Here is a 25,938-nt window from a genome sequence, read left to right on the forward strand (position 1 = left end):
ATAAATCCCAACGCTTCAGTGGATACAAACGTCCCGTGTGCCGTGTTGCGGGGGTTTTAGCGGATAATCCCCCGCGGTGGTGACGATGCTTACCAGGCTAGTTAGGGCAAACACGCGGCAATCAATAACCCAATGATGTGAGAGTACCTCAGCATTGAATAGTTAGAGTATCACTGATTGGTACATATGCCTTTCTCTGTATTGTGCTTCCTCAAACGTCGATGTCGTTTTCCAAGGGGCTGTTTCATTTGGCGGCGGGGTCCACTTCGACGTCTAGGTATGTAGTGTACGGATACATCAGCCCTATCGTAGATCTCAATTGACACAATTTACAGGCCGGCCCATTCCGCAGCCAAACGGGTAAGATGATGACGGATTATCGAAGGCCGAAGTATCGACTTCACACCAACTTGGGATATCGCCACTATAACTGCTTTTCATTCCCAGCTTGAATGTCATGAGCTTTACGCATACCGGCACGAATGGAGCCCATCTCGTCTTGTTCCTGAGAACCAGGAACCAGACCTGTTTGGCCTTCTTCCCCAGATGACTGGCGTAGGCAACCTGCCCCAGGTAACGGAAGATAATCGGTTACCGTTAGTTAAGCGCTACACTCAGCCGCTGTCAACTGCGATCTCAGAGGCCATAGTGGCCTAACAGCGCTGTAAATTTAGTGGGTCTGAGGGGCACTGTTAGCACCCAGCCAGACGATGCCTTTCATTGCTCAGGTAGGGTTACTTCGTCTTCTGCTTCCTTCACCGCAACGACTGCACCCAGACTGGCATACACGATGCGCCATCATCGAACGGATCTACCTCTAGAAGGTAGGTCTCCACCAGATTTAAGGTAATGCATTCGCAAGGGAGCGAGGGACCAGGTGGTCGATAGGGACTAGCAGGCTCACGCGCCCCAGGAGCGGAAAATCGCAGCTTGGCGATGGCTTCATGGTCATGGGTGAAGATTATTGGCATAGAGCTGCGATGGACAAGATTGAACGAGGGTGATGACGGCGAGTTTATAGTTCGCGAGCGCGGCAAGTTTCTTCTCACAATTTGCGAAACAAGCGAGATTCAGGCAAGCGCTCATAGCGCGTATGCTATGTCCTATCGTATCTCAGCGATACAAGTTACACGGTTCTGTTGACTTATTTCAGCTTGTTATTTGCTTTTCGCATCACCCATGCCAGTCGAACCTAACTCCTCTTTGTTACTGACAACCAGAGATCGAAGTCCTATGGTTTTTTTCCCCAGATGAAGTAGACGGGAAGATACAGATGAATAGAGGGATTTCGGAGCTCCCCTTTTGCCTTCGCCATAAGAACTTGAGTCTCCTCTTTACCCCATCCAAGGACCTTTTCCAGAAGCATTGGCGTATACGAGTCAATGGCTGCACATGATTGAACGACCTGGCACTTGCCTACTTCCTTCAGGACGGGGTCTTTAGGCCAGGCACCAATTGGAATCTGTCTCAACATCAGCTAACAATTCATGTTCTCAGTAGATATAATGCTCACCTTTCGGACTTCTTCGTGGACATCAACGAAACCCGCCTTGATCACCTTTTCTTTCCAGTTCATGGCGCAGTCGATAGGCTTTCCGAATTTATTGCTGCTGTCGCGTACTGCTTCAGCCCAGACCTCTGCATTGACGGCCTTCTTGATCGAGTCATCGTCTGACATGAAGAAACCACGCTGGGCTTGAAGTTCGAGATAACCGCCGCTGTTGAGGTTCTCTAACGCACGATCAAAGAACTGCTGCTCGTTGCTGATGCATCCTTCAAGCTCTCGGGCATGGATGTAGTCGAACGGCTTCTTGTAAACCCATGGGTCTTCAAAGTCATCGACTTCAAAAACGCAGTTGGCAGGAACCCTGCATAGAAATATGAGTCTGGGCAAAGTAAAAGACATGATGCTCATAACTCACCAGTCAGGCTGGATGGGGCTCAAATCTGTCCCGACTACTTCGGCTGAAGGGTGCTCACTTCCTGAGGTCAGCAACGGGCTTTTAAGTAGTTACCAAGAGGCTATAACCTACTCTGCAAAATCGATAGCCCAGATGCCAGTACCTGTGCCCAGATCAAGGACACGTTGGGGATTGTCAATTGGGGCAGTATGAAGCTTCCCCGCGAGAAGAAGACTGTAGATATGGTGAACCAGATCCATGCGGTTCTGCTCTTCATCGTCGTTTGGCTACAGTGTATGGTGAGTCGGCTTGCACTTGAACTTTCGATAGGCGAGAAGACTAACCACCAAGTATGCTCCTTCGTGGAATGCATGATATCGACGGCCGTGCTGTTGAGCTGTTAGGCTACCAACCACCCAGGAATCTTGTATGCCCTACCTCATATCTACATAATTTTAGTAAGAAGCATAGTCGGCTATGAAGTATGACCTCTCACCTATAGCTAAAGATGCTTGATTTGAGAGATGTCATGTAACTGGAAGAACCCTCTCTGCACTGATTGTAAGTACAGAATCCACAAGATATCCGTCATTATGACTGACCCGAGGTCTATTGTAGAATCAGTGTCTCCACCATCGTCCTACTCTTTATCAGCATATTTTTTGATCTATAGTGTTGGGTATGGTACTTCTGCTTCTAGTACGCCAGGTACATCAGGAGGACTTTCAGCACGTTCGGCTGTTGGTTGAGCAGCTGGGGAAGCCATTTTGCTGACGATACAAATGCGCTGCAGGAAACCTGCAACTCAACACTGGGACGCCCCCCTCTTTATGACCTGTTCATGCTTGTGTGTAACTCAAGTGGTATCATATGCTGTATCCCCGCTCGGCTAATATTCAGGATGGATGAGGCCAATTGGGATGGCCACCGTTTCCGCCTCCGGCTTCTGGGGCTATATCCTTGTCGATCACCCTTGGTTCCCGAGCGGCCCGCCGCTTGTCACTCTTCACACAAGCTACCGAGACTGCCTTGACTAACGGCATAGGAGCGATGGAGCGCTGCGGCTACGACTATGGTCTCGAATGACCGACGAAGAACTTTTCTAGTACTGAAAACCCTCCAAGCGCTTCTCGATACCTCGTATGTATCTCCATGTATGTATGATGTGGAGATGGTCGTAACCCTGTCTCATGAAGTTGTTGGTCGCACCGAAACCCAGTTTAATACGAATGCACTGCAACCTGCTCGGTATTTAACACCATAACGGGAAGGCCTATTAGCCCTTAACACTTGATATGATCCTGGTAAATTTCACATGCGATTGGCACACATTATGCAACGATTGCTGTTATTTCTATAGACAGCGACTTGGCAGACTTTCGCAACAGTGCACAGGGCCGCACGTTCAGTTCAGCTGGGGGCTAATAGCAATGCGCCGACTCTTACGAAGACAGATTGAATATAAAACCGAGACGTTGATAGGAATGTTTCTCTAAAAGAAACAGCAGGGTAGTTCCCGTTTGCATGGCCCTCGAAGGAGGTCGGCCCAGGACTGTTGAGGCTGAGAAAGGTTCGGAGCGTCAACAAGGATGAGCAAATTAACTACAACCAGAGCAAATGTCATTACCTGACATCAGAGTTTCCAGTAGCACACAAGAGAGCTTGTAAAGGTATTGAGTAGAGATTTTTGTCTTGTGGAGGGCGGCTGGATCTGCAGCTTTGGCCCGCAGGTCGATGACCCAGACATTCTCTGTCATGCCATAACGTATAGCGTATATGCCTTGATGACAGCACCGCTAGTACATACGACCATAGGTAGTGGAAAATACGGGATCCCGTCTGCTCTCCCATAGTCAAGCCACTAACCGGCGGATTAGTAGTTGGGTCGGTGACGACCAGCGAATCCCCGCTGTTGTATGTTTTCTTTTGGCGTTTTCTAATGCTACCTTTTTGTTGTTACGCCGGACAAAGTCTGTATCGCTTCTTGGAAGCTTCCGAAAGTCTGGCGTGGAATGCTGACTGCGGTGGGCGGTCACTTGTGTCCCTCCCTTTTCACTTCGTTATCCTCGAATCGCTGTTACAAGATGCACGATAAGCGGGGGACGTGCATAACTCAAGAAAAACCCAATGAAGACCATTTTTGTAGGCCGTCTTATTGCTTGTGATTGGTGTCATTACTGTTGAGATGGGAAATTAAGTGGACTTTCGATCTTGCAAGTCACTGGAAATCTCCTGATCGTGTAAGTGCATCTTCCAGAAAGTATGTTGTTCAGGCCTCAAGAACTTGTGTGTATTTGTTACTCATTGCTACGCTACGACCAAATATCAAGCCAAATTCATCTTCTCAACGTCCCTACAAACACTGTTCAAGCCTAGGTCAGCTTTCGAAGACTGACTTCTAGTCAACAAGCTACCTCAATCTCACAACTTAGCCGATGGACCAAGTCCCAGATCCTTGATGATGATATCTGCAGCCTTCTCACCAACAACAATAGCAGTGTTGTTCGTGTTCGCGCCAACATTCTCCGGAGGAATACTCAAGTCAGCCAACTTGAGACCCTTTGTACCATGTACATTCAGTCTCTCATCGACAACGCCATTCTCATCACGAGGCGCCATCCTGCAAGTAGAGATGGAGTGCCATGTCGTGGCAACATTCTGTCGAACCCACTCTTCAATGGCCTTGTCATCTTCCGCTGAATAATCGAGATCTGTGACATTGCTGAGAGCTTCGTTGATCTCCACCGAAGCGGCCTTGGATCCTGCTGGCCATGCTGGGTGACCAGCTGCGATCTCGCCACGGTACATCTTTGTTCGACGCATGATCTCTCGGGATTTCTTGTAAGCCCAAATCTGCTTCTTCAAGTCAATGTCATGCTCATCGCTGAGGAATCCAACATCGAAGTCAAGAGGGTCGTCGAGTCCAGCGCCGGTGATATGGACATGGCCGCGAGAGTATGGGTAAGCAGTGTAGTTGCCAACGGTAACATATTGCTCTTCAGGCACAGTTGAGGGATCCCCAAGGAAGCAAGAGATCATGCCCATAAGCATCAAAGGTCGATTGGGATGATTCTTGAAGTCCCGGTCCCAAGCCTTCTGGAACTCAGGCCCAAGTGAAGCAACATCGGCTTCTGTAGGTCGGAGCTTAGAAGAGATATCGATCGCATTCCATCCCAACATGGAATCCTTTGACTTAATGAACTCTTGGCGCTTGTCGGGGTTTCTCAGAATTCTGTCGGCTGTTTCATGGGGTTGCAGATTAGTCCTGTAAGGGTAGAGAATGAGGTTGTGATCCTGATACTCGTTACCAACTCCAGGTAGGTCAACCTTGACGTCGACGCCAGCTTTCTTGAGGACTTCGGGGGCGCCAATGCCTGATCTTTCAAGCACGGGTGGTGTACCCAGAGCACCGCATGAAACAACGACCAGCTTTCGTGCCTTTACACTCAACGTCGGATGTTGGGTTGGCGTAATTTGGGCTTGGAATGCTGGGTTGGGAGTGTACTCGACTCCAACAGCTCTCTTATCGTCATCAAGAAGAACACGTACAACCTTGGACTCAACGAGAACATGAAGGTTCGGATACTTCTTGTTGTCGATCTTGTTGTGAAGATAAGCCGTAGCAGTATCTTGTCGACGACCATCCTTGGAAACATATCGGAGCCATCGCTCAACACCATTATTGGCGTCGAGAGTTTGCAAGTCATGAACCTCTGGCCAGCCGACCTGAGACACACCGTTGATGAAGTCGCTTTCTGGGTTCTTGGAACGGTATGTGCCGTCAGAGATATGGACGGGGCCGTTAAAGCCGTGGTGTTCCGGGTTACCTCGGCCATGGTATGTCTCAAGCTAGACGGAATTAGCGAAAGTGTCAAAATACCCCAGAGGATCTCAGAAAGCCTACCTTCTTCAAGAATGGAAGGATCTCATCAGCAGACCATCCGGGAGACCTCCAAGAATCGAAATCCGCTCGCTGAGCACGAGTGTACATCATAAAATTGATCGACGAGCCTCCACCAAGCGTTCCACCGCATGGAACGATGGACTCGCGTCCAGCCAGTTTATCTGACTTGTTGGCCTTGTAAAACAAGGTCGTGGTGGAGGTTGGCAGCAAGTGATCCAGGAAAAAGACAGGGTTCTCAATGCTCTCGACCCCACGGTTATCTTGTCCACCTTCAATGAGAAGGATAGACAGATTTGGATCAGCCTCCGCCAGACGCCCGGCAACGACACATGCTGCTGTTCCGCCTAGTTCACATAATTAGCAGTGGCGGTGGGTTAGGTACAGAACAAGCGTACCTCCAGCGATGATAACGTCAACTTCGGTAATGTCGCTAGCGAGTTTAGTATATAAACCCATGGTCAAAACTGGACGATCCTTTCGGCAACGGGGTTAGAAGGTCGGAAATGGGATTAGACGAGGGTATTGAGCGAGTTGTGCTTGGTGATTCAGAAAGAGAATGTCCCTCGTGAGGGGAAGTTATATATATATACCTGCAGCTCGTGTCACCATGGTTCTTCCTTGCGGGCAACCAGCCGCAGGTTAACCCCGCGCGAGTCACCTGCAGGTCCTTCCCATATCTCAGCAACCCATCTCTGGACCCTTACAATCAGACTTTACTTGACGTAGGACGTTTCAACCGGGGTTGTCCAGACGCTGATCTGGTCGGGGTACGTCGCACCCATCTGGGGCAATCTGAGAATGGTAAGGTGAGTTCCCCATATCTCCTAACTGGAATAAGGCTGGTGGATAGAGGCAATGAGCTCCGGGCACCGGGCCGTGTTGAGAGATGAGCAGTGAGTGGCTCATGAAGATTCTCGAGACTCCACTGGCTGTGCACCTTGGGGTTGTTAGCTCAAGCCTGTGGGTCACTTGAGCGGTCCAGACACGGGAAAGTGCTTCGTTGTTCCTTGGATGCAACTCAGAGCTTGAATTGGAAAGGGACCAAGCTGTAGCTAGTCCTGATTTGATCGCTACCTCGGTTGCTCGGTTACTCTTTGGATCAACTGTTCAGCTCTACAAAACGATGAATTGAAGACTGGTGACGACTCAATTGACTTGTAGCTAGTCATTGTTCGCCATTTGAACTGCACCATCGCAGAGCTAACCATATCTAGCTCCTTGCACTAACAATTTCTTCTGTGCTACAAGACCCGTTGTGCAGAGTGTCTCACCGGAACTGCTCCACGAAGCTCACCGAGCCTATGCCGAGCTAGGGCAACCTAGTCGCAGATCATGTCGGCGAAAAAGCTTTAGCTGCTGGGTCCGTTTCTCCTTCATGTCGCGCTTCAAGGTCGAGATATCCATTATTAATTAAGTACGTTATGCTAGTGATCGTTTCTATAACTCTAGGCCTTCCAATTTCTATAATCTCCAAGCCACGTTTTGTGGCGTAGTTCGCTATGCTTGGCAGGCAGAGAATGTCACCGAAATGCCGTCTCCATCTTTTAACCCCCCCCCCCCCCCCCCGTCAGCCCTAGTGAATCAGGGATACGAGTAAGGATCCTTAAGGTGCCGCGTTGAGGACTGTGAGCTGGCATCATCCTCGTCGTGCTTAGGCATGACTGTTACATGCGTCTGTGTGACCTTTGTGATGCCCGCTGGCTGGGGTCTGTTTTCGCTGTCGGTTATCTGACCGCCTGCGTCAATGCGCACTTCCAAGTTTCTCCCCGTAGACGAAAACATGGCGCCCTTTCCTGTGCCACCTGTGCGATTGGAGTTACCCGACTTTTTGTTCGTGACGGCGGCTCTGACTTTGGAGCGCAGATCGGTACCGTCGGGGTATGAGCTGTGCTCTCCGGTCGCACGAACAACTCGCACGATGAGTGCGGAAATGTTCATCTCAATGTGAAGCTTGAGCATGTAGACAAGAGGGTGGAATTGCACGTAACTATGCGAGTCAGTCATTGAGGTCTAGCATCAACAATTTGGAGCGGCGACTCACATGAAACCGTTACCGATGGACATGCTACCAATGAGAATGACGTCCAAACTCATGGATATAGCAATCATGATAAGATTGTATCGCATCAGAGGCTTGTACTTGGTAAGGCCATTGGCGATAAGCTTGATACGAATAAGGTAGACGAAGTAGCCGTGAAGTGTTGCGTCGATGACCAGGAAGAGACCCTTCTCAATGCGATCCCAGATGTAGTTGATATCATGGTAACGCTGGGAGATTTGCAGCTGAGAAGGAATCCAAATGCAAAAGACACTGATGTTGATGAGGCCAAGGATAACGGCAGTTATCCATCGAATCTTGATGGCGTTTCGTCTGTCGACCATAAGAAGAGAAATTCGGTTGATGATGATTCCGCAAATGCATTGAATTTGGACAACCCAGGCGCACACTAAAAGACCAGTCAGTTTCGTGTTCGCAAAACGTTCGAAGCATGTATCGTACGGAGAACAAAGTAGATCCAGAAGCTAAGAATTACTGGTCAGCTTTGTTGTCTACCAATTTGAGGGGACGGGCGACAACATACCTGGGAGCAATGTAACCACGAATAAAACACCACGATAAGACTCCAATCAACATCGACGCCAACCATTCGGCCCAAATCATCCAGACGTAGGCCTTAGCCCGTCCTGTGCGCTTCCATTGATCCCATGTCTGCCTTCCCGCCTTCTGGCCCGCGAAGATTCCAACAGCGAGAGTAAAGCCCCAGATGATACTGGCGACCAATTGATCGGTAGTGCTAGGCTTCACGTATACGAAATGATCCGGTATTAAGAATCCCGCCATTGTGAGTGTTGAATCCAATCGTCAAATGGTGACTGAAACAAAGAGAAACAAGCAAACAGCCAAGAAAGACAAGCAGACATGGTTGCGACAGGAACACGGTCTTTAAGCAAGGAAGAATGGCAAATCCCTGCCAAGCCCCCCGAAGTAGATCGGAATCTTGCATGATGGGCTTTTTTAGAGGTTCCAGAAGCCCCGGCAGTCTGGTGAATAGACCGAGATGGTGAATCCATAGATCTACCAGATGAGCAAATGAGAAGTGCGCGCAGTGGCGGACCGCCGTTTGCTAGTCTTTTTTGGTGAAGATGGCGTATAAGATTATTCCGTGCTAATGGATAGGGGCTCGTCTTTGTATGGCTAACCGCCTGTTCCGCGTGGGCAGCACGTGGATGCTCGAGTCATTACGGCGGGCTTAGTTTGGGTTTCGGTCTTGCTAGTAGGGGGGTTCTTTGCCGTGCCAAGTTGGACGAGGGCTGTGAAAAGCGTTGAGACTGGTAATTTCTTTGGAGGTTTGATGTCATTTGCTTTGGTTACGAGGTGGAGCTTGGTAATTGAGCTGACAGAGAAGATGTTGATTCTGAGGGGAATGCGAGTATACATCAGATTCTGATGCCTCTGTTACAGCTCCGCATCAGATTGAACCTAATTGATTGTGAATATTTTCGGGCAAAAGGCCAAGAGATATCTTGCAGTAGTGATTACTCCATGAATCGTAGGTTTGAAGCTCAGCGTTGCAATCCGCCAATCTCCCGAGAGCCTGGATGTCCCAGAGATGGATCTGAGTAGATCATGCCTCATCTGGCTAGTCGTCGCCACCAATCGACCATCCCTGGAGGATGACCTGCTTAAAGTAGACAAGTCTGTCTGTGCTCAGGCTGGAGACTGACTGACTCGATCTTGTTGAGGCAAACCTCTGGCTCTGCCTCTTGAGACTACCGTACCGGGACGGCACTCTGCCTGTCCAAGTCGCGTGGCAAAATGAAGCTAATTGATGAAGATTCTGTTAATTTCATCAATCATGTCCCCGCTCGGGATGTGGAATTCCCGTGACTTCAGAGCAAACAATCGCTAGCTCAGGGACAATTGACTTGGTGGACGACATCCATGCGACCCCGCATTAATCTTTGGTCGCCACGCCGACGATCGAGCCCACACAAGATGCAGGGTAGATCGGAAAATTCAGAAGCGTCGCCAGCAGAAGAGCCTTTTCGTATTGATAGCCTTATCAGATCAATCGATAATCCTTCTACAAGGTTGGGAAAGTATCTTATCGGTGCCTTTTTATCTTTCATGTTGAAAAGCATGATCATCCATGGAGGGCATTGGTTTTTGTGTTGAATTAGCTTGCATCGACTGTAAAAATTTAGACTCAAATCGTGTTTCAATAACCAGCAATTGTCACCGTTCCCTCCATCGAAGCCTCTTTCAACCATTCGATCTGTGATGACTTTTTGTCTTTCCCTGATTGTTTCATCATTGCAATTAGCTACGTGAATGTAATCATTTATGCACCTGCATCATGGCTTGGTCAGCCTGCATCAGCGATTGTTAGCTCTATGAGGCTGGTGCAGAATTGGAACGGCCTGTGCTGAGCTTGCGCGGAGCCTACACGACACCAACATTCACGACGCGCCACTACCGTAGCCTCGGCGGCACCAACTCACGAAATAGATCTTGGGGATCAATCGCTGTCTATGTGGCTTTGTGTCACTCTGCGTAAAATTAATGAAGAGGAACATCTGTAAAAGCGGAAGTATCGTCGTCTCTCAAGTCTGATGCGTTATTTTCCATCACCCGCTACCCAAGATTCGACGCCCATCAGTCTCGCGCCAAATGGAACAACCCTTCACTTACTCACCACTCCCGTCAAACGGATGGTTCAGACTGCTAAGTATCCTCCCGTCGCATGATGAGACATCCGACATCTCATGCGAGCTGCATCATCACGAGCTATCTACCTGCCCTCAGTATGAAGCCATCTCATACACATGGGGCAATGAAGACGCAAGGGAGCGACTGCTGGTAAACGGCACTGTTTTTAAAGTGCGGCCCAATTTGCATGCAGCTCTCAGGGCATTTCGACAGCCTCATGAGGCAAAACTCATCTGGGTCGACGCCGTCTGTATCAATCAGCAAGATCAAGGGGAGAGGAATCGCCAAGTCCTGCAGATGAACCAAATTTACTCGCAAGCTCAAGTTGTCGACGTCTGGCTTGGAACTGCAAACACAACCTCTGACGCTGGTGTTGCTTTCCTGACGACCTTTTATACGCTTGTCTACCATGGCACAAACTATCAACAGTCTCCATCGCGGGATGCACGCACGGCCTCGATTTATCCAGATTCTACGCCCTTTCACGAGTTTTATGCGCCCATTCTAAAACTTCTTGATGAACCACGACTACTGACGGTATTTAATCATGCTGTAGCATTTCTTGCCAACAGCTGGTGGAGAAGAATATGGACTTTGCAAGAAAGTGTCCTTTGCCCCAACGTAATCTGCTGGTCTGGTTCAAAAACGTTTCCTTTCGAATATCTCCTGGGCTTGTCCCATTTCTTATATCACCTAGTGAATCATGATGCCTACAAAGGTGCACTGGCCCACAGAGACATGACTCTAGGTGCCTTGATGCTCGTCGAGTATCTGCGCAAAGACATGGTTGCTCACAGGGGAATCGGATTGACAATGGCGCTCTACTCGACTTGGAACCGCGCGTCCTCGGATCCGAGAGACAAAGTCATTGGCTTGTTGGGTATCATAGAGCCTCGCGATAGTCTCAAGCCAGAATACTCATGGCCAGTCGAGAAGGTGTATAGAGTTGCGATGAGAGCCGCGCTTGTCGAAGATGGCAACCTCAACTGCCTTGGCCTGATCTCCGAGAAGAAGGTGTCTCGAAACAAAAACCTGGCTTCTTGGGTCCCTGACTTTGAACTTCACTCCGAGCCATTCAAAGACTACATAACTTCGCTGTCCAAAGTCCTCAACAAATGGTCGATTTACAAGACTTTTATGAACCCAGAAAGGTCTCCTCCAGACATAACAGCAGACGAGGATGACAGTGTGTTAATACTCAAAGGCTTTTGTCTTGATTCTGTCTCCATTGTCGGAACTCAAGCACCGGGCCCTAATTTTGAGAATGTAGGCGAGACAAGCCCTGAGCATTGGAGGAGCTCGATGAGAGACACATTAAATCATTGGAGATCCTTACTCCCACCTAACGATAGTTATGTAACAGGTGAAAATCAGGCTATGGCCTTCTGGAGAACAGTTCTGGTTGACTTGAACCAAGGCCGTCTAGCCTCAACGAAAGGCGGCAGGCCCAAACGGCTTGACAAGAATGATCTGCAGGATCTGTTGCAACTTGAAACCTCAGAGGGAATGGAAGGCTTGCTAAGCACATGGGAGTCATGCCTTCGGCCTATATACCGGCAACTTCGATTGATTGAGCAATTCAACCGGCGTTTCTTCAGGACAGAAAAGGGTTACATGGGACTAGGTCCGCCAGATATCCAACCCGGTGACGCTATCTGCCTCCTGCTGGGAGGATGCGTGGCTTATGCGTTGAGGAGGAGTGCGCATGAGACCTGGATCTACGTTGGCGAATGGTACGTGTCATACTTCTGTCCTATTTCGATCTCAGCTACTAAAGTGTTGTAGCTACATACATGGGATCATGGACGGAGAGGCCGCTGTTAAAGCAACCGAAGATAAGACCGACTTCGCCGAGTATCGTATTGTCTAATAAGTGGGAAATCTGCCGTATAGCGTTCCTTCTATCCTAAACAATGAGAGGATTCAGGTACGTTTATTATGACTCAGTGTACCTCAAGACTAGGCAATCTTGGTATCGTAGTCTAAGGATGGAATTTTTATTCATTTCTGGGGCGTGTTAATACCATGATAGCCTGAATCCTCACTTCCGCCGGGTGTCTGTCGGCCCTCTCAGTGCCTCGCAAAGTTCAAGCAGACCGTCACCTCAGGAGCGGTGGCTGCCTCAATTCTCCCCGAGAACCCCTGCTACGTACATCATCTTCGATATAGGGCTTGGACTCTGGCGGTGTGGGCTTGGGTAAAATCTTGCGATAGCGCTTCATGACGGAAGAGTTGTCGCAGGTACTCTTTTGGGAGATAACGCGCGTCTATGCTATACTTAACCAAGATTTAGCAAACATACCGCCTTCTGAGAATTAAATTCCACATACATTGTCTTGTTTAGTTCCAAAGGACTATTCGGTGCCGAGATTTAAATTGTGGTATGAGCTTTGAACTCCAAACTTGTAACTGGGCGCCTTGTCTTGTGGAATTTCCCAGCAATCCGATCGTGTCTGATCAAGGACTGAGTGGATACACGTCGCAGTCTTACATACAGGTACCACGGGCAATCATACGCGTCTGCGCAGTGGTGTAGAAGGCTTGCGCTCGGGCGGTGTTGAATTGGGGGCGCGGAAGAGAGCCGGGGGGTTTCGCTCGACGAGTTCGGGAGTAGAGAATATGTGATGAAGTTATTCGTGGGCGGATGAGCAAGTATATGAAAGAAGCATGAAATAAATCGATGATGGTGAGCAGATGAAAAGCCTGAAGAGCTTCTGAGATGAAGGACTCAAGAGTGTTGGAGCTAGATTCGGCACGAATGCACAAGGGGTGAGAGAGAAGGAGGCTCCAAGATGCTTGCGAGTCTCATTGCATGGCGTTAGGTGAAGGAAAGAAGGAGGAAGAGACGTGAAGTTGAAGGTACGGTCTCGGCGGGCGAGAGGTCAACTTGCTTGTGTGACTCAGTGGCATCTTTATTAACTTCAGTTATTGCTAGCCTGATGAGCTTCGAGCAAAGCCTGGGAATGGCTGCACCTGCAGAAGAGGAAAAACATCAAGGGGAACCATGTTATTGTTTGTTGTTTTGGAGATTCAACTCGCCCCGAACCAAGACAGCCAAGATGGTAAACCGAGCTCCAACAGTACTAACACAAACAGCAGTAGTCCATGATGTCCAATCCACACCGACAATTCCTCCACGCCGAAACCCATTGCTTTCCTGGATAGAGAATGTGATGACAACCAATCCGCTGCTCTCAACCAAATGCGCTTTTGTAGGTAACCATTGTCTGCACTTCGAGGTTAGCCGATAAACAGAAGAGATCGAGGTAAAACTTGCGGATCTGCAGTGATCAGGGCGAGGGGTCTGATACGCCGGAAACTGAGGAGTAAGCTGAGAAAGGTCAGCGTTTCTTGATCGATGGTCAAGTTGCGACGATACGTACAAACCCATTATATGGTTGTTTGTGAAGAGAAGAAGAAAAAGAAGAAGAAGAGTTGCGACGCAGATTGGGCAACATGTCTTGAGACATCGGAAACATCATCAGTCAGGAAAGTGCTAAGCCAGGAGGATGGTGAACACGCCGTCGCCTTCCTCGCCAGGTATCCTTTCCTGAAGTCGGGAGCACCTGCAGTTGGGAACCAGAGACATTCTACACCCTCAAGAGTCAAAATGGAGAGCATGCTCCGGTATACCCAAAGTGACAAGGGCCCTGGGTTGGACATCAACGGATAATGGGGCTCAACATATCTCCGCGAGACAGCACAACAACTACCCAGCCAAAATCGCGATCAGATCGTTGCGAGGAGAGTTCAACCTAAGTGAAAAGCATGAGCGAGAAACCCATAGTCTCATACGTTTAGCTTCGAATATCTAGCCGAGATGCCACAAAATCTACTGCTTAAACAAGTACCCGATACTTAGGCGTTGAAAGCCGCAACATTTCGCAGCTACTTCACATTAAAGTCGTGTTAGTACTGTCTTATAAAGTTAATGAGAGAATTATTATATCTAACAAAATTCTCTGGAGCTTCTGTCAACTGGCGTTGCATGGTAAGCTTATTTTGTGACGTCACACGTCTTGACCAAGGCAACGTGAAAACTTCACGCTGTAAGCTTGCTTCTGACAACTCTCACACAAGCTTCTGATAGCAATTCAAGGTCTGAAAATATGGCGACATCGAGACCCAAACATATTGAGCCCGAGCATCTAAGATTCGAATTCCTTCTTCGCCATGTTGATGATGAACCTTCGATTGCCGATACACGGTCCCTCACCGAAGCTGTCCGAAGAATCATCCAAACCGCCGTGAATTTTGCGGTAGTTGGTGAAGTCGATGGTGCAACTAGGCTTCTGGAAACACTTACGATCAGGGGTATTGATCCATTTCAGTACTCTGATTTTGAATATCCTTTCTTGAAGCCTTGCATGTTTTTCGCCTGGGAAGCAACGTCGTCGTGGCCTTCTTGGGTCCCAGAGGAGGAACGCGCCGAAGGAAAGCTTCAAGAGCTCGAAGCTGAAGGAAGAAAACACTGGCTTGAGAGATTCAGTCAAGAATGGGAAGTCACAGATGAAACTGCCGAAAAGGCTTTAGACATGGCGTATAACGGTTTGACTACGAAACTGCCTGACTACAATGGAACACTCGCCGGACAGGTCATACAGGCAGAAGCCATGGCTGTGAATGGTGACTTCTCATATTCAGCGAGTCCAAACGGACCGATGGCTATTAGATACATGAAGATAGCCATGTGGTGGCGTCAAGGCATTTTCCCATACCCATTTGTTCAACTGTACCGCACCGCTGGTTTGATGATTGCCCTGGATATATATCTGCGCCTGGGTAAAGACGAAAAGGCTCGAGAGTTGTTCATGAAAGTGTGCGATCGTTTTCACACGGAAGAACAAGTTGAACAGCTCGCCTGCTCTCGAGCCGCGTGGAAGCAGACTCTTGCTGTTCCCGAGCGGCCCCTCCTGGACTTTCTCAACATTCACGCAGCCAAGCTCCGGCCAGCCGTCTCTCGTGCCTGTCAAATGGCTGAGAACCGCCTGCAGGGTGGTCCGAGACGTCGATATGCAGGCCAGTCTATCGAGAAGCTGGTCCATATTATCAGCGAGAATACGTTCAAAAATTGCCCCTATGACAGGTTGGATGCTTATCGCCCACCTGGCAACCTCCGGGATCGGCCCCGGAATGCCAATGCTCTGATTCGACGGGGATGTTACGTTGCAGGGATACGGGCTCTGGAGCAACGACTAGGCGTAACTCTTCCTGAAGACTACAAAGAGTTCCTCAGCATCACAAATGGTCTTGATTCAATGTGGGATGGCCAGAATCTTGTAGACTACCTGGCTGCTGCCCAGGAAGTCAATTGGCAAGAGATCGACTTCCTCGAAGGCAATGAACTTCCTCTGCTGAATGACGGTGAGCCACTAGCATGGACGAAAAACATCCTGGAATGGCCAAAAGTCGAAAAGCCTCGGTGTATCTCTCTCTCGGGCGATATCAGCCACGAAGAAAGGGCTGGTCACTTCTTCCTCATAGGTCAGGATCTTCTTCAGCCAGCTAAAGATTATTTCTTCAAGACATATGAGGAAAGGGATGAGGTTCAACGCCGTGAACTTGACCGCCTTGTTGAGGAGACTTACGGCAGCATGGAGAATTTCAGAAATCTCGAATGGGGCTTTATTAGTTGGACCGCATGGGATTTTACTGTTTACCCGTACCATGGGCTCCAAGACTTCTTGGAACAGATGGCGGAGGCGTCATTGCGGCAGGAGAGGCCTTGGCTGAATATGTTTGAGCCAAGATTTAGAAGGACGGCAAACGTGGATGATGCGTAAGTCTGGGAAGTTAATCTTAGCTTCGGATAGGAGTCAACTGCCTTCATTAAACAAACGTGCAAAATACTGGGGCAGATCACCATGGGCTTCTCCGGTATTAGGACATGATACTTAAATGGCACGCACCCTGCCATACACTGCCACTTTTATGGCGACTTATTCTGCCATCAGCGTATGCGGAATGTGGCCTTGAATCGAGGCCATCCTGGGCTACATCAAGGTTTCCAAGTTCGCCGTCGTAGAAACCCTTCTTTAGGATAGTCAAATGTGAAAATGTCTGATACATTCTAACGATGCAGTCGAAGCCTGTTTAGACCTTCTTGTAGATAGTCCATTTTCGTGATACCAGTTTCAAGCATCGTGAGCTAGATATAGGCAGATACGAGTTAGGTCTCCTGATGGCCATACCACTTCTACAGGTTTAGAAACGTAAGTTGGACCGTAGAATGATATGATGAAAGTGGAAGAGTGACAAGTCATCACTTGAGCCAGCTGGTGATTGGGATGCAGCCCTCGCATGGCTCGCTGTCACATTGGAGCGCTACCATTTTGCGCAAGCATGTTTTCCAGCCACTTTAATTCATCTTTCAGCTCCACGGGCATCGAATGATGTCCAACTTCACTATTCTTTTCTCTTTTCTTTTTTGTCTCCTCTTGACAAACCCCTCATAAACAACTTTCTCCCTTGCCCTTGTATGAAATAATCCATAGTACAAGTTGTAGCCCAGCTTGGAAATTGTCCTTTTGACCAAGAGATACTATGAGCCTTAATCCTACTGAAACATCTGGCGGAACAAGCCTGAAGGTCACGCCATCGACGCCATCTGATGTCACCAACACCGGGGACCAGCGATATATCATCCGTTGAATCAACCTCCCTCAAGAGTCTGGAACAATTTGTGAATGATTTGAATGATGCGACGAGGGCAATATTGGACCATTCCACTCGCCGGTATCCTCAAGTGCAAGCACTCATAACCTGCTGGCCCGATGAGCTCAGCGACTGCCAATATATTCTTGAGTCGGCTAGAAGACTCAATGAGGTTTTCAAAAACCCATACCATTTCACGGTCGACGAGAACCTATACGAATTAGCCAAGAGAAAGGCCCACCTGTGTTTTAGTAAGAAAATTACCAAATACTTAACAGAAGATGAACCAGGCTTTACAACACCAGAAAGGCCTGAGGATCCTGCTGAATTATTCAGTCTCTACTATGGTGGCCCGCCCATACGAGACGTCTTTTATGCTTGAATGTGCTGAGTATGAGTTGAAAAATAGAGCAAAAGTACTTACAGGGCTTTTTGAGTGCATTCAAGCCCTTCTTGGCGTTCTCGAATACAAGACGGCTCGTTTTCGTTGATTCAACAGGAGGCATTTTGAGGCCCCCCATTTTTACAAACCCTTGTGGCAATAGCTGAGCTGCAGTTTGCACTTTTCTGGTTGAGAGAAAAGCAATAAGGAGGCTTTAGGAGCGGGGTAAGAGACTGGGGGCTGACATGCTTCATTAGATATTGGTTTTGATTGGCCGAGCTGCAGACATAAATTCTGAGAAGACCAGGCTTCAGGAATCAGGCTTGGTGTGATGGAATCCAAGGCGACCACATATGACGAGTTTGAGTGACACAGAGTATTCGCCGGTCATGGTTACGTCGATCATGTCCTTGGCTTAAACTCATCAGAACATAGCTCTAGAAGTAGAAATGGATTTCAGTGCGCTTGAGTTCTATCTCTGAGTATATTGGTAATTTATAGTTTTTAACAGACGATATGTGATATTATGATGGCAAAGATTCGAGTGCTCGCCAGATAGTTGCATTTCTTATCACAGTTAATATAAATCATCTTGCAGTGAATCGAATGTCGATGAAAACTATAAATATCAGATCCATCATTCCTAGAAACTTTCCCATCTCAAACAAACGCCTCAGAGATCAAGAAATCTATTTCAAACACAAGCCATATAATCATTTAGCATAGAGAAACCACGCTTGGCGCAATAGCGATGTGTATTAAGGTCTAAAGGAAATATTCCTGCCGAAAGTGCTACCTTCTGCTCAAGGATGAGTGGGAAGACATCCCTTGTGCAAAGGCAAGGGATAAGGGCGGTGCCATGGGCGCCTGCGGGAAACCAGCGTCGATTGACAGGAAGGAGATAGAATCCATATGTGCTGAGTGCCTCAAGAAGCAGAAGAAGAAGCGAGGTCACTAGGTGCACGAATAGATAAGGATACTCTGGCTTGGCTTCTTCACTAAGCACTTCGTCATCTAGATGCAGCGGTCGGTTAATGTCAATAATCTAGAATTTACTTCTTGACTCCTTTGACTGGTGTATCTCCTGTGTCGTGAATAGCGTTTGGTACAGCCCTCTCAACAGACTCAGGAACCTTCTCTTGGACCTTCTTGGGCAATATTGACTCCTGTCCATCATTTTTGGCATGCGTCTTATTGGTGGATTGACCGTGGTTGGAGCCGGTAGGGTGAATCTGGGCATTGTTAGTCTCTTGTCTTCGACGAGATTGAGATGGGCATACAGAGTCTGGAAGGCTCTCCTCAACTCCTTTCGGGACAACGTCTTGCACGCTTTTGGGAACGAGAATCGTTTAGGTGCAAGTGACTGGACATAGACAACGTTGAGGATAGATCGAGTGCGGCGCATTGTTGTTGATGTAAGCTACCTGATTCAATGGTGAGCAACGTATAAACGAAGAAATTAGAATTGCGACAAACCACTGTGTTATTCACTGGTTAAAAGCCTTCAACGTTATGATTTATCTGTAATTCATTATTCCTAGATTATGTCATGAACGTCATATCTCATCAACACAATACGCTACGTCTTGACTCAAGCACGTAATCATCACGTCGCACAGCATCACAACAAGACATAAAAATACAACACAGTGAATGTAAAACAAGTCATTAGTTCTGGCCAATACTATAGGTGTCTGGCTTCGAATCCAAATAGAAGCGCCAAAACAATGATGTTGTCCTAGGAGAGCTGCGCCTATGCTACCGGTTTTGGTTGACCCAAAATCACGTCAATAACCTTATGGTCGTCATATGTTGCGACAGTTCGCTCACACAACGTAGCGACGCGCTCCTTGCTTTGCAGACCATCCGGGCAGATCAGCCAGATAACATTAGTCATGAATGATCTCTTATACTCGATCATAACCTCAGGGTCATTATGTCGGTCAAACCTGGGACCTCCAAGTCTATGAAGTGTCTCAAGGTAGTGGTCCAAGACCTCCATTTCGTGAGCCCTACGATCCTCCACACTGAGCATGGCCGTCATGTGATACACGACATCGTGAAAGCATGAACCAAAGTGGAAAGCAGACCAGTCTAGGAAGCCGATACGGTTGTCAGCTGTGAAGTAGATGTTTCCGATATGAGTATCTCCATGCAACAGGGTTCGGAAACGTGGGTTTCGCTCAGCGTAGTAACGATCTAAGGCTTCGTTACATCGAGCCCCGTCCATCAGATACTCCGGAAGCTGGGGGTGGCCGGGTCTTCTAACCACTTCGTCCCACGATCTGCACATGAATGTCATGGCAGGATCGTAGTTGTTCCAGATCCCTGTAGATGTGTGAGACGCTGGTACCGGAATTATTCACAAAGGTTCTTACATGGATGGTCCTCCTGACTCTGGCCCCAGTACTGAGCATGGAGACCTGCCAGCTGCTCAACACCATTCTTGACCTTGTCAACCGAGTATGAAGCAACTTCAGCTGGAAAGGTGCAACCTTCGCTGAGAAGATCGTTCATGATTGAAATTCCCTGCTTCTCGTCTGTTCCACTCCACCAGCCTTTTGGAAAGATCATATGGCTCACGTTTGGGGCAACCTTGGAGAAAAACTCTGCTTCTCGTTGAGCCAGACTGACGGTCCATGGCTGAGCTTCGATCATCTTGGGATCAAACACTCCTTTAACACAGATTTTGGCTGGTCTTTCTTCCTCGGTTGCATTTTCGTAGGTGAGTGTGTAGAACAGTTTACTTGCGGTTCCCCAGATGTTGCGCGTATTCTCCACTGATTCGATCTTATGGCCGAGTTTGGCACTGAACCACTGGGAAGTCAGATCAGAGGGGAGGGTGGGGAGTTGCTCGGTCGTTGATTCAGACATAATTGCGAGTGTTTCTAGTTCCTTACACATTCACTGGCGTTTTCGTATGGGTGCTGGTTTATAATGATAGTTGGCATCTAACAAACACTACTCTATCCTCATTTATCCGGGTATTCAGCCAAGAGAGGGGTGTCAGCATTGATTACGTACATGCATCCGACTTTTACCAAGTGCTTATTGACGAGTGAGTTATTATTGCCCTGCCAGAGCAATAGATGGGAAAATTATCTTGCCAAGAAGCTTGACTGAATAGGTGTCCTGAACACGATTAGACCGTCTGGGAATGGAAGTTGGAGACTGCAATAAAACAACTCAACCTTGTTACGGAAGATGCTAAGCTCACCGATAACTTCGGTGTTGTACCAATAAGTGGCTTTCCTAGGCTTGGGTCTTTTGCAGAGTGGCATCAGGAGTGGATTGCAAGCGGGCTGCGACCCATGACGAGCCAAGGAGATTCACTACGTACCCAATGAAGTGACAGCTACTGAAAAGCTCAGATTTACCAACGTCTCAAGTGCACCAGTTAAAGGGCGACTATTTTTAGTGAGTCAAATGTTCAGAAAAGAAATTCCGCTGCAGCATTATACTCCGGCGACAGTGACAAGGGGATGCGACTCGGAGCTCAAGATGCGGTTTCAGATCAGTTGATCTTATCGTAGATATATGAAACGATCGAAACAGTGAAAATGGACTAGCATAGATAGTAAAATTCTTAATTAGGAAACGGAGTGATTCAAATTCAGATATGATATCAATTCAAAGATGAAACTAACTAACGAGTGAATATTAAAGCCTTGCTATAAGAAAAGTTTGGTTGCGACGCACGGAGGTAGCGAATGGAAAACGACAGTATATGCCAGTAGTAGTGTATAACATTTTTATGTTCCTTTATGCAATTTAGAAGTCTAGTTATGCTGCGCTGAAATGCTTGAATCAATGATCTTCGACATCCTCATCCCGTCCTGGGTACATGATGTCTTGGGAAATGACAGCCCTAACGTGGCTGTAGAAAATGAAAGCGAAAGCAGAGAGAATGGCGATGCTCATTCCAGTGGCGAACCATCCGATGGCCTTGCTGCCAAGGGATCTCGCGATAGAGATAGTAGCGAGAGTAAAACCAGTGTTGGGGAAAACCATAGCCCACCATCCGAGATGAAAGTACTTAGGGGGAGACTGAATAACGGCAACGGCGGCGATACCAAACCACCACAAACTCAAAGCCCAAAGAAAAATGGCACTCATGGTAGCCATCAGTCGAACCATTCCGACATTGATAAATGTTCCATCTTGGATGAAGTCGATGTCTTCGGGCAGACCTTCAGCCATTCCTATCAAAGCTAGGGCAGTGAATGCAGGTGGTCCAACGCACATGAAAAGACCTGGACGATGTTCTCTGTTAGGCAGGCCTGCTTGCATCAGACGTCCAATCATATGAGCATACATCATGACGGCAACGCTGAGTCCAAGACCCTGGCAGGTTAGTCCTGCAACAATGATAGGTACAGCAGCAACATGAGGCTGAGTCTCGGCGATGACGGACGCGATGGTACCCGAAAGCATGATAGGGAAGATGGGTAAGATCCAAGTGGGCATCATAGTAGTAAGAGAAAAGCTATGAGCTGCAAAGACATAGCTGTACTGTCCTATAGATAGGATCAGGGTGACGACAAGGTAGCCCCAGAAGGTTGCCTGGACAGCCCAGACCAGGTTTGAGTTGTCCTTCGGTATCGCATACCTATCGGTACTGGTAATGATGGTGGCTACAGATAAGAAAAATGTAGGCAAGAAGAAACCTTCTCGTGGATGTGTCATGGACTTGGCAAATGTTCCCGGGTGAAGGAAGAACCGTGATACCATCGCCGTTGTCACGCAGGTAAATATTATGAGGTTGATGATATAAATAACCAGGCCAATAGTCTTGAGACCTGGAAATTGGTTTGGTTGAGCGAAGAAGAGAAGTGATAGACCGCCAGTACTCATGGGCAAGGTATACCAAGCCCAAGTAAAGTGCTTCATGCGTTGACGCAAGCCAAGTTTAGGTCGGTTCGGGTCGTAAATGTCGAAGGAAGGGTGTTGGTTTGCATCCTTGATATGCGTCGGTGTTGATGTGCCGGACTCGATATCGGTTGAGGCTCCGGACATAAGGTCTGATGGTGAGTTTGGTCGATGCGACTCATGATGGTTGCGTTGGGTAGATAAGTTGTCGAGGTTGTAACTATCGCGATCCATATTGGGATCATGCATCCTCATATCGTGATGCGCCATGGTAATGCAGAAATATTTTGTGTAAACTGAGATGATAAGGAGAGGTCGAAGAAAAATCGAAGAGAGTTCCACTAATATATGTAGTCACCAGACTCCTACGTGAGAGTTCCAGACTAAAGTCGAGGCGTTCTGCTGTTGATACAGCCAGGAAGGCAGATGTTCAGGGGCTTGGCACTAGGTATAAATATTCGCCAACGGCGATAAGAGGCCAAGCACTATCGCCATCGTGTCGGCACTTTTGCAAATTTCATTACGAATCTCACATGCCTGCTCTTTACTGGATACCAGATCTTCATTACACGTTTCTTGGACATGACACGCAAACTAGACTAATTTTAGTGACGGGCGCGACAACGGGTAACGCCTGAGCCGCACCGCGTTGCAAGGCCGCTGGCCAACGAAGTCTCGTGCATAAGATATGAGACCCAAAACATTGGGATAGCTCCTGAGCTCTCCCTTGTTGTATATCAGTGCGATCGTCTTGAAGATCAACGGTGAGCCAATAGATATGCCCTGCACGTCCCGCTTTGGTCGTCGTACTCGTCACCTGACTCGTACCAATGCTAATGAGGCTTAAGCTTACCTTGTCGGTGGAGAATTTGGAATGAGAGTCGCTGGATCCCATTGGGTGTAGATATCGAACACTTGGACGTGAACAGGGAGTGTAGATTGCGGCCTAAATTAGTATTGAAGGGTTTGAGGTCGCGTTTGAAGATCGTCCTCAAACTTGTTTCGATAGGGGGCTGTGGTATTGGTTGCGGCTCTTACGGATCGTGTTCACCTGCGATCTGTCGCGTTTCATTTCGTATGCGAGATAAGTAAACTGCCGTCTTGGTCAACAGATCGTCATAAATGATGGCATTTGTTGTTGTCGATGGTGGCTTGGAGACACGGCAGAGGCGCTGAACATCCCTGCAATGCCACGTCGCAGGCGGCTCAAAATTCCAAGACTTTTAAGCCACGCTGGGCATTCTTTTGAGTTTCGGGCGTACCGGGCAGATCAATAGAATATTCCACGGACATAAAACCTCTTTCACTTGCTGCAAGCATATTGAAAGCTCCATGGAGTCGGCGATAAACAGCCCCGGCTCGCGTTAATTGGGAACTGTACCGGGTTTCACGTCCCGCGTTCAGGCCTTCCCCAGGCTCCATTCGGTCTCCAGTCGGTCTCCAGTATCTCTATATTTAAGTTTAAATAAATAGAGGCCCGCGGACTGTATTCAGCAGGTGCTTGGGCGCTTCGGAGTCGCCATGTATCAAATTGAAGTTCTCCACCGAACATCAACATGAAGTGTTTCGCAACAACGGAAAAGTCCGGAACTTTTGCACCAAGACCACGTTTCTGCCTTGCTATTTGTAGTGCTGTTTCGACTTGTTTGATCGCCAAGACCACGATTTGTTTGACCGTGAATCCACCAATCATACCGGAAGCGTCATAAAATTTTGGCCTGTGATAAAACAATATCTTATAAATAGCAGAGAAATTATCATTTTCACAAGATAATAAGTATTTAATGGCTCTGGCTATCACCATGAACCGTCACACTATCCAGTAGCGTCAAAATCGACCTCTTCACCCTGGCCATTTTTGGCGGCACACTCTTTCGCTATGGCCGCCATCTTCAGGACAGCAGTGCTATCAGCGAACTCTATAACCCGGCTTATCTTCGTACCATCACCAGTAAGATAGAAAACCCAAGAAAATTCTAGGTGCAGAGTCTCGCCATGATGGTAGATCATGTCTCCACTGCTCTCAACTGCCGCGCACCGGGCCTCAACGTCGATCGTCAAGTGCTTTGACACGGTATTGTGAACGCCGCCAAGAGAAAGATCGTCGGCGTAGAGCTTCTCGTAGACGTCATTGGGTATGAGAAACTCTTCCGGGAGGCCGAGCGCTTTGCAAAGTGATGCGGGAAGAAGTTGGCGAGTGCAGTCTGGAGTCACATCGCGGTTGATGACTGACGGGTCCTTTCTGCCGTCTTCGTAGCTCGCGAGGAAGCTATTCACCGTAGTTTCGATTTGCTTCCTAAGGTCCGAGTTGGCAGACATTTTAATGATAAGGTTCTGTAGACTCTAGTCAATGCACAAGCGGTGAAAAGTAGAATGTCAAGTCAGAAAGAAGACAGAATCCAGTTGATGTTGCCCAGATATATTATTTCTAGTTGCTCACATAAGCTGACGACGATGGTGGTCAGATGAAGTTGGATCTTGCTTCAGCAACATTTTCCGGGCCGCGCGGTTACTTGCTTGCAAAGGAAAAAGACAGCAGTCATGAGTAAAGACCTTAACCTTGGCTAGGGCTGTGATGATGGAAAGGTCTTTTCTGGAGGATGTGTCTTTGCTCGTGTTGCCGAGTGTCTATAACTAGCAAAACAAGATATACCAATAGCATTAGTTTCTTATCCGCTGCTACATCCTTTAATTACATATATTTAAGAAAAAGGAATTATTTTATGCCAGATCTTGGTACTTTGTAATACCGCAACTCTGGTTTAATTAATCCTTTGAATCGTCAGGTCTCGGGTACCGGGTAATGCGACTCTTGGGGACGCCAACCCCTCCGTATGCTGAGTCATCCTAGTAAATCACTTCTTGTCAGTTTGAGGACTGATATGTGTTCGCGCAACCTTCTCAGAAACATCTCCTTTAGGGTTAGTAGAGATTGTATGTTCATGATGCTGGACACGAATGATCGTGAATAACCGTTGTCCTGTCATTATGTTCCACAAAAACAGTCCCGTGATGCAAGAAATGGTAGCTTCGTCAAACCAACAAACCATCATAAATAATATTAGTCTTGTCTGTGATGAGTTGACGATTTGGATCCTTGGCCATGCTGAGACTTATCAGCTTTCCTAGAGTTGGAATCTCCAGACATGCCCTCGATCCCATGAAACTAGATCTAAATGACTGAAGATGATTCAGATGCTGTTTGGATGAAATAGCAAATATAGTGCGTCTTAAGGGGCCTGTTCTCTGATTCACATAGTCTCGTCAGATATATAATGGCTGAAAGGTCTAATCGAACTCAGATCCTTCGTTTTTCGTAAAGTATATGCACGTCTAATAACGGAAGAGACAAATCAGACAAATCCAATTCTGCCAGAAGAGTCAAGTAGAAAATCACCAACTAATTCCAAGATCATTCTCGTCGTGGGCGCCTTCAACCCAAACAATGTTCCCACGTGGACGCACTATATCTCCAAACACCTGATCATCACCCAGGAGACGTTTCTAGATGGTATTG

The 25,938-nt window shown here is 47.9% G+C and overlaps 13 protein-coding genes and 1 non-coding gene across 17 annotated transcripts; 4 read left to right on the top strand and 10 right to left on the bottom strand.

Annotated features, from left to right (window-relative positions):
- Positions 1-140: 140 nt before the first annotated feature.
- FOXG_09651 (uncharacterized protein) lies at positions 141-2,736 on the bottom strand. 3 transcript variants are annotated; one of them, XM_018388865.1, is made up of 10 exons: positions 2,590-2,736; positions 2,504-2,541; positions 2,398-2,451; positions 2,340-2,346; positions 2,246-2,290; positions 2,034-2,188; positions 1,923-1,979; positions 1,514-1,868; positions 739-1,462; positions 141-679 (listed from the first exon to the last, which is right to left on the bottom strand). In XM_018388865.1, exons 1-9 carry the CDS (start codon positions 2,665-2,667, stop codon positions 1,232-1,234), a joined length of 1,020 nt encoding a protein of 339 aa, XP_018247014.1. In that variant the 5' UTR covers positions 2,668-2,736; the 3' UTR covers positions 141-679; positions 739-1,231. The 3 variants fall into 3 exon arrangements, with proteins under 3 accessions (XP_018247014.1, XP_018247013.1, XP_018247015.1); XM_018388864.1 differs by having other exon boundaries at positions 141-1,462; XM_018388866.1 differs by having other exon boundaries at positions 2,504-2,736.
- An 85-nt stretch (positions 2,737-2,821) lies between these two features.
- Positions 2,822-2,938, top strand: FOXG_20112 (uncharacterized protein; the record flags this gene model as incomplete). The annotated part of the gene is made up of 1 exon (XM_018400388.1): positions 2,822-2,938. The coding sequence occupies one exon, from the start codon at positions 2,822-2,824 to the stop codon at positions 2,936-2,938; it is 117 nt and encodes a 38-aa protein (XP_018247016.1).
- Positions 2,939-3,706: 768 nt separating this feature from the next.
- FOXG_20113 lies at positions 3,707-3,822 on the top strand. Its single transcript, XR_001936406.1, has one exon. It is a non-coding gene; the product is annotated as a 5S ribosomal RNA (ribosomal RNA).
- A 324-nt stretch (positions 3,823-4,146) lies between these two features.
- Positions 4,147-6,406, bottom strand: FOXG_09652 (uncharacterized protein). The gene is made up of 3 exons (XM_018388867.1): positions 6,201-6,406; positions 5,806-6,149; positions 4,147-5,750 (listed from the first exon to the last, which is right to left on the bottom strand). The coding sequence occupies exons 1-3, from the start codon at positions 6,259-6,261 to the stop codon at positions 4,323-4,325; spliced, it is 1,833 nt and encodes a 610-aa protein (XP_018247017.1). The 5' UTR covers positions 6,262-6,406; the 3' UTR covers positions 4,147-4,322.
- A 980-nt stretch (positions 6,407-7,386) lies between these two features.
- Positions 7,387-8,647, bottom strand: FOXG_09653 (uncharacterized protein; the record flags this gene model as incomplete). Its single annotated transcript, XM_018388868.1, has 4 exons — positions 7,387-7,792; positions 7,847-8,252; positions 8,306-8,328; positions 8,388-8,647. The coding sequence occupies 4 exons, from the start codon at positions 8,645-8,647 to the stop codon at positions 7,387-7,389; spliced, it is 1,095 nt and encodes a 364-aa protein (XP_018247018.1).
- Positions 8,648-9,446: 799 nt separating this feature from the next.
- On the bottom strand, positions 9,447-9,746 carry FOXG_20114 (uncharacterized protein; the record flags this gene model as incomplete). Its single annotated transcript, XM_018400389.1, has 2 exons — positions 9,447-9,644; positions 9,708-9,746. 2 exons carry the CDS (start codon positions 9,744-9,746, stop codon positions 9,447-9,449), a joined length of 237 nt encoding a protein of 78 aa, XP_018247019.1.
- A 500-nt stretch (positions 9,747-10,246) lies between these two features.
- FOXG_20115 (uncharacterized protein) lies at positions 10,247-12,943 on the top strand. Of its 2 annotated transcripts, XM_018400391.1 has the most exons (3): positions 10,247-12,249; positions 12,302-12,443; positions 12,549-12,943. In XM_018400391.1, the coding sequence occupies exons 1-2, from the start codon at positions 10,478-10,480 to the stop codon at positions 12,384-12,386; spliced, it is 1,857 nt and encodes a 618-aa protein (XP_018247021.1). In that variant the 5' UTR covers positions 10,247-10,477; the 3' UTR covers positions 12,387-12,443; positions 12,549-12,943. The 2 variants fall into 2 exon arrangements, with proteins under 2 accessions (XP_018247021.1, XP_018247020.1); XM_018400390.1 differs by having other exon boundaries at positions 12,302-12,943.
- Positions 12,518-12,848, bottom strand: FOXG_20116 (uncharacterized protein; the record flags this gene model as incomplete). Its single annotated transcript, XM_018400392.1, has 3 exons — positions 12,518-12,523; positions 12,670-12,783; positions 12,819-12,848. The coding sequence occupies 3 exons, from the start codon at positions 12,846-12,848 to the stop codon at positions 12,518-12,520; spliced, it is 150 nt and encodes a 49-aa protein (XP_018247022.1).
- Positions 12,944-14,562: 1,619 nt separating the features above from the next.
- On the top strand, positions 14,563-16,594 carry FOXG_09656 (uncharacterized protein). Its single transcript, XM_018388869.1, has one exon. It carries the CDS (start codon positions 14,626-14,628, stop codon positions 16,297-16,299), a length of 1,674 nt encoding a protein of 557 aa, XP_018247023.1. The 5' UTR covers positions 14,563-14,625; the 3' UTR covers positions 16,300-16,594.
- A 456-nt stretch (positions 16,595-17,050) lies between these two features.
- Positions 17,051-17,676, bottom strand: FOXG_20117 (uncharacterized protein; the record flags this gene model as incomplete). The annotated part of the gene is made up of 3 exons (XM_018400393.1): positions 17,051-17,381; positions 17,435-17,493; positions 17,595-17,676. The coding sequence occupies 3 exons, from the start codon at positions 17,674-17,676 to the stop codon at positions 17,169-17,171; spliced, it is 354 nt and encodes a 117-aa protein (XP_018247024.1). The 3' UTR covers positions 17,051-17,168.
- A 928-nt stretch (positions 17,677-18,604) lies between these two features.
- FOXG_20118 (uncharacterized protein) lies at positions 18,605-18,957 on the bottom strand (the record flags this gene model as incomplete). Its single annotated transcript, XM_018400394.1, has 2 exons — positions 18,605-18,806; positions 18,833-18,957. 2 exons carry the CDS (start codon positions 18,955-18,957, stop codon positions 18,605-18,607), a joined length of 327 nt encoding a protein of 108 aa, XP_018247025.1.
- A 266-nt stretch (positions 18,958-19,223) lies between these two features.
- FOXG_09657 (uncharacterized protein) lies at positions 19,224-20,426 on the bottom strand (the record flags this gene model as incomplete). The annotated part of the gene is made up of 2 exons (XM_018388870.1): positions 19,224-19,880; positions 19,931-20,426. 2 exons carry the CDS (start codon positions 20,424-20,426, stop codon positions 19,306-19,308), a joined length of 1,071 nt encoding a protein of 356 aa, XP_018247026.1. The 3' UTR covers positions 19,224-19,305.
- Positions 20,427-21,157: 731 nt separating this feature from the next.
- FOXG_09658 (uncharacterized protein) lies at positions 21,158-22,824 on the bottom strand. Its single transcript, XM_018388871.1, has 2 exons — positions 21,252-22,824; positions 21,158-21,194 (listed from the first exon to the last, which is right to left on the bottom strand). Exon 1 carries the CDS (start codon positions 22,689-22,691, stop codon positions 21,360-21,362), a length of 1,332 nt encoding a protein of 443 aa, XP_018247027.1. The 5' UTR covers positions 22,692-22,824; the 3' UTR covers positions 21,158-21,194; positions 21,252-21,359.
- A 1,412-nt stretch (positions 22,825-24,236) lies between these two features.
- FOXG_09659 (uncharacterized protein) lies at positions 24,237-24,740 on the bottom strand (the record flags this gene model as incomplete). The annotated part of the gene is made up of 1 exon (XM_018388872.1): positions 24,237-24,740. The coding sequence occupies one exon, from the start codon at positions 24,738-24,740 to the stop codon at positions 24,237-24,239; it is 504 nt and encodes a 167-aa protein (XP_018247028.1).
- Positions 24,741-25,938: the final 1,198 nt, after the last annotated feature.

This window comes from Fusarium oxysporum, chromosome 11 (genome assembly GCF_000149955.1).
Source record: "Fusarium oxysporum f. sp. lycopersici 4287 chromosome 11, whole genome shotgun sequence".
Lineage (NCBI taxonomy): Eukaryota > Fungi > Ascomycota > Sordariomycetes > Hypocreales > Nectriaceae > Fusarium > Fusarium oxysporum.

Excerpts from the sequence above, each read along its gene's own strand:
- FOXG_09651 (XM_018388865.1), bottom strand. The coding sequence starts at position 2,667 with ATGGCTTCCCCAGCTGCTCAACCAACAGCCGAACGTGCTGAAAGTCCT. Across the intron at positions 2,189-2,245 it reads ACGAAGGAGCATACTTGGTG|CCAAACGACGATGAAGAGCA; the intron begins GTTAGTCTTCTC and ends CATACACTGTAG. Across the intron at positions 1,869-1,922 it reads AGCCCCATCCAGCCTGACTG|GGTTCCTGCCAACTGCGTTT; the intron begins GTGAGTTATGAG and ends ATTTCTATGCAG.
- FOXG_09652 (XM_018388867.1), bottom strand. The coding sequence starts at position 6,261 with ATGGGTTTATATACTAAACTCGCTAGCGACATTACCGAAGTTGACGTT. Across the intron at positions 6,150-6,200 it reads TGACGTTATCATCGCTGGAG|GCGGAACAGCAGCATGTGTC; the intron begins GTACGCTTGTTC and ends TATGTGAACTAG. Across the intron at positions 5,751-5,805 it reads TCCTTCCATTCTTGAAGAAG|CTTGAGACATACCATGGCCG; the intron begins GTAGGCTTTCTG and ends AATTCCGTCTAG.
- FOXG_09658 (XM_018388871.1), bottom strand. The coding sequence starts at position 22,691 with ATGGCGCATCACGATATGAGGATGCATGATCCCAATATGGATCGCGAT.
- FOXG_20115 (XM_018400390.1), top strand. The coding sequence starts at position 10,478 with ATGGAACAACCCTTCACTTACTCACCACTCCCGTCAAACGGATGGTTC. Across the intron at positions 12,250-12,301 it reads TGGATCTACGTTGGCGAATG|CTACATACATGGGATCATGG; the intron begins GTACGTGTCATA and ends AAAGTGTTGTAG.
- FOXG_09656 (XM_018388869.1), top strand. The coding sequence starts at position 14,626 with ATGGCGACATCGAGACCCAAACATATTGAGCCCGAGCATCTAAGATTC.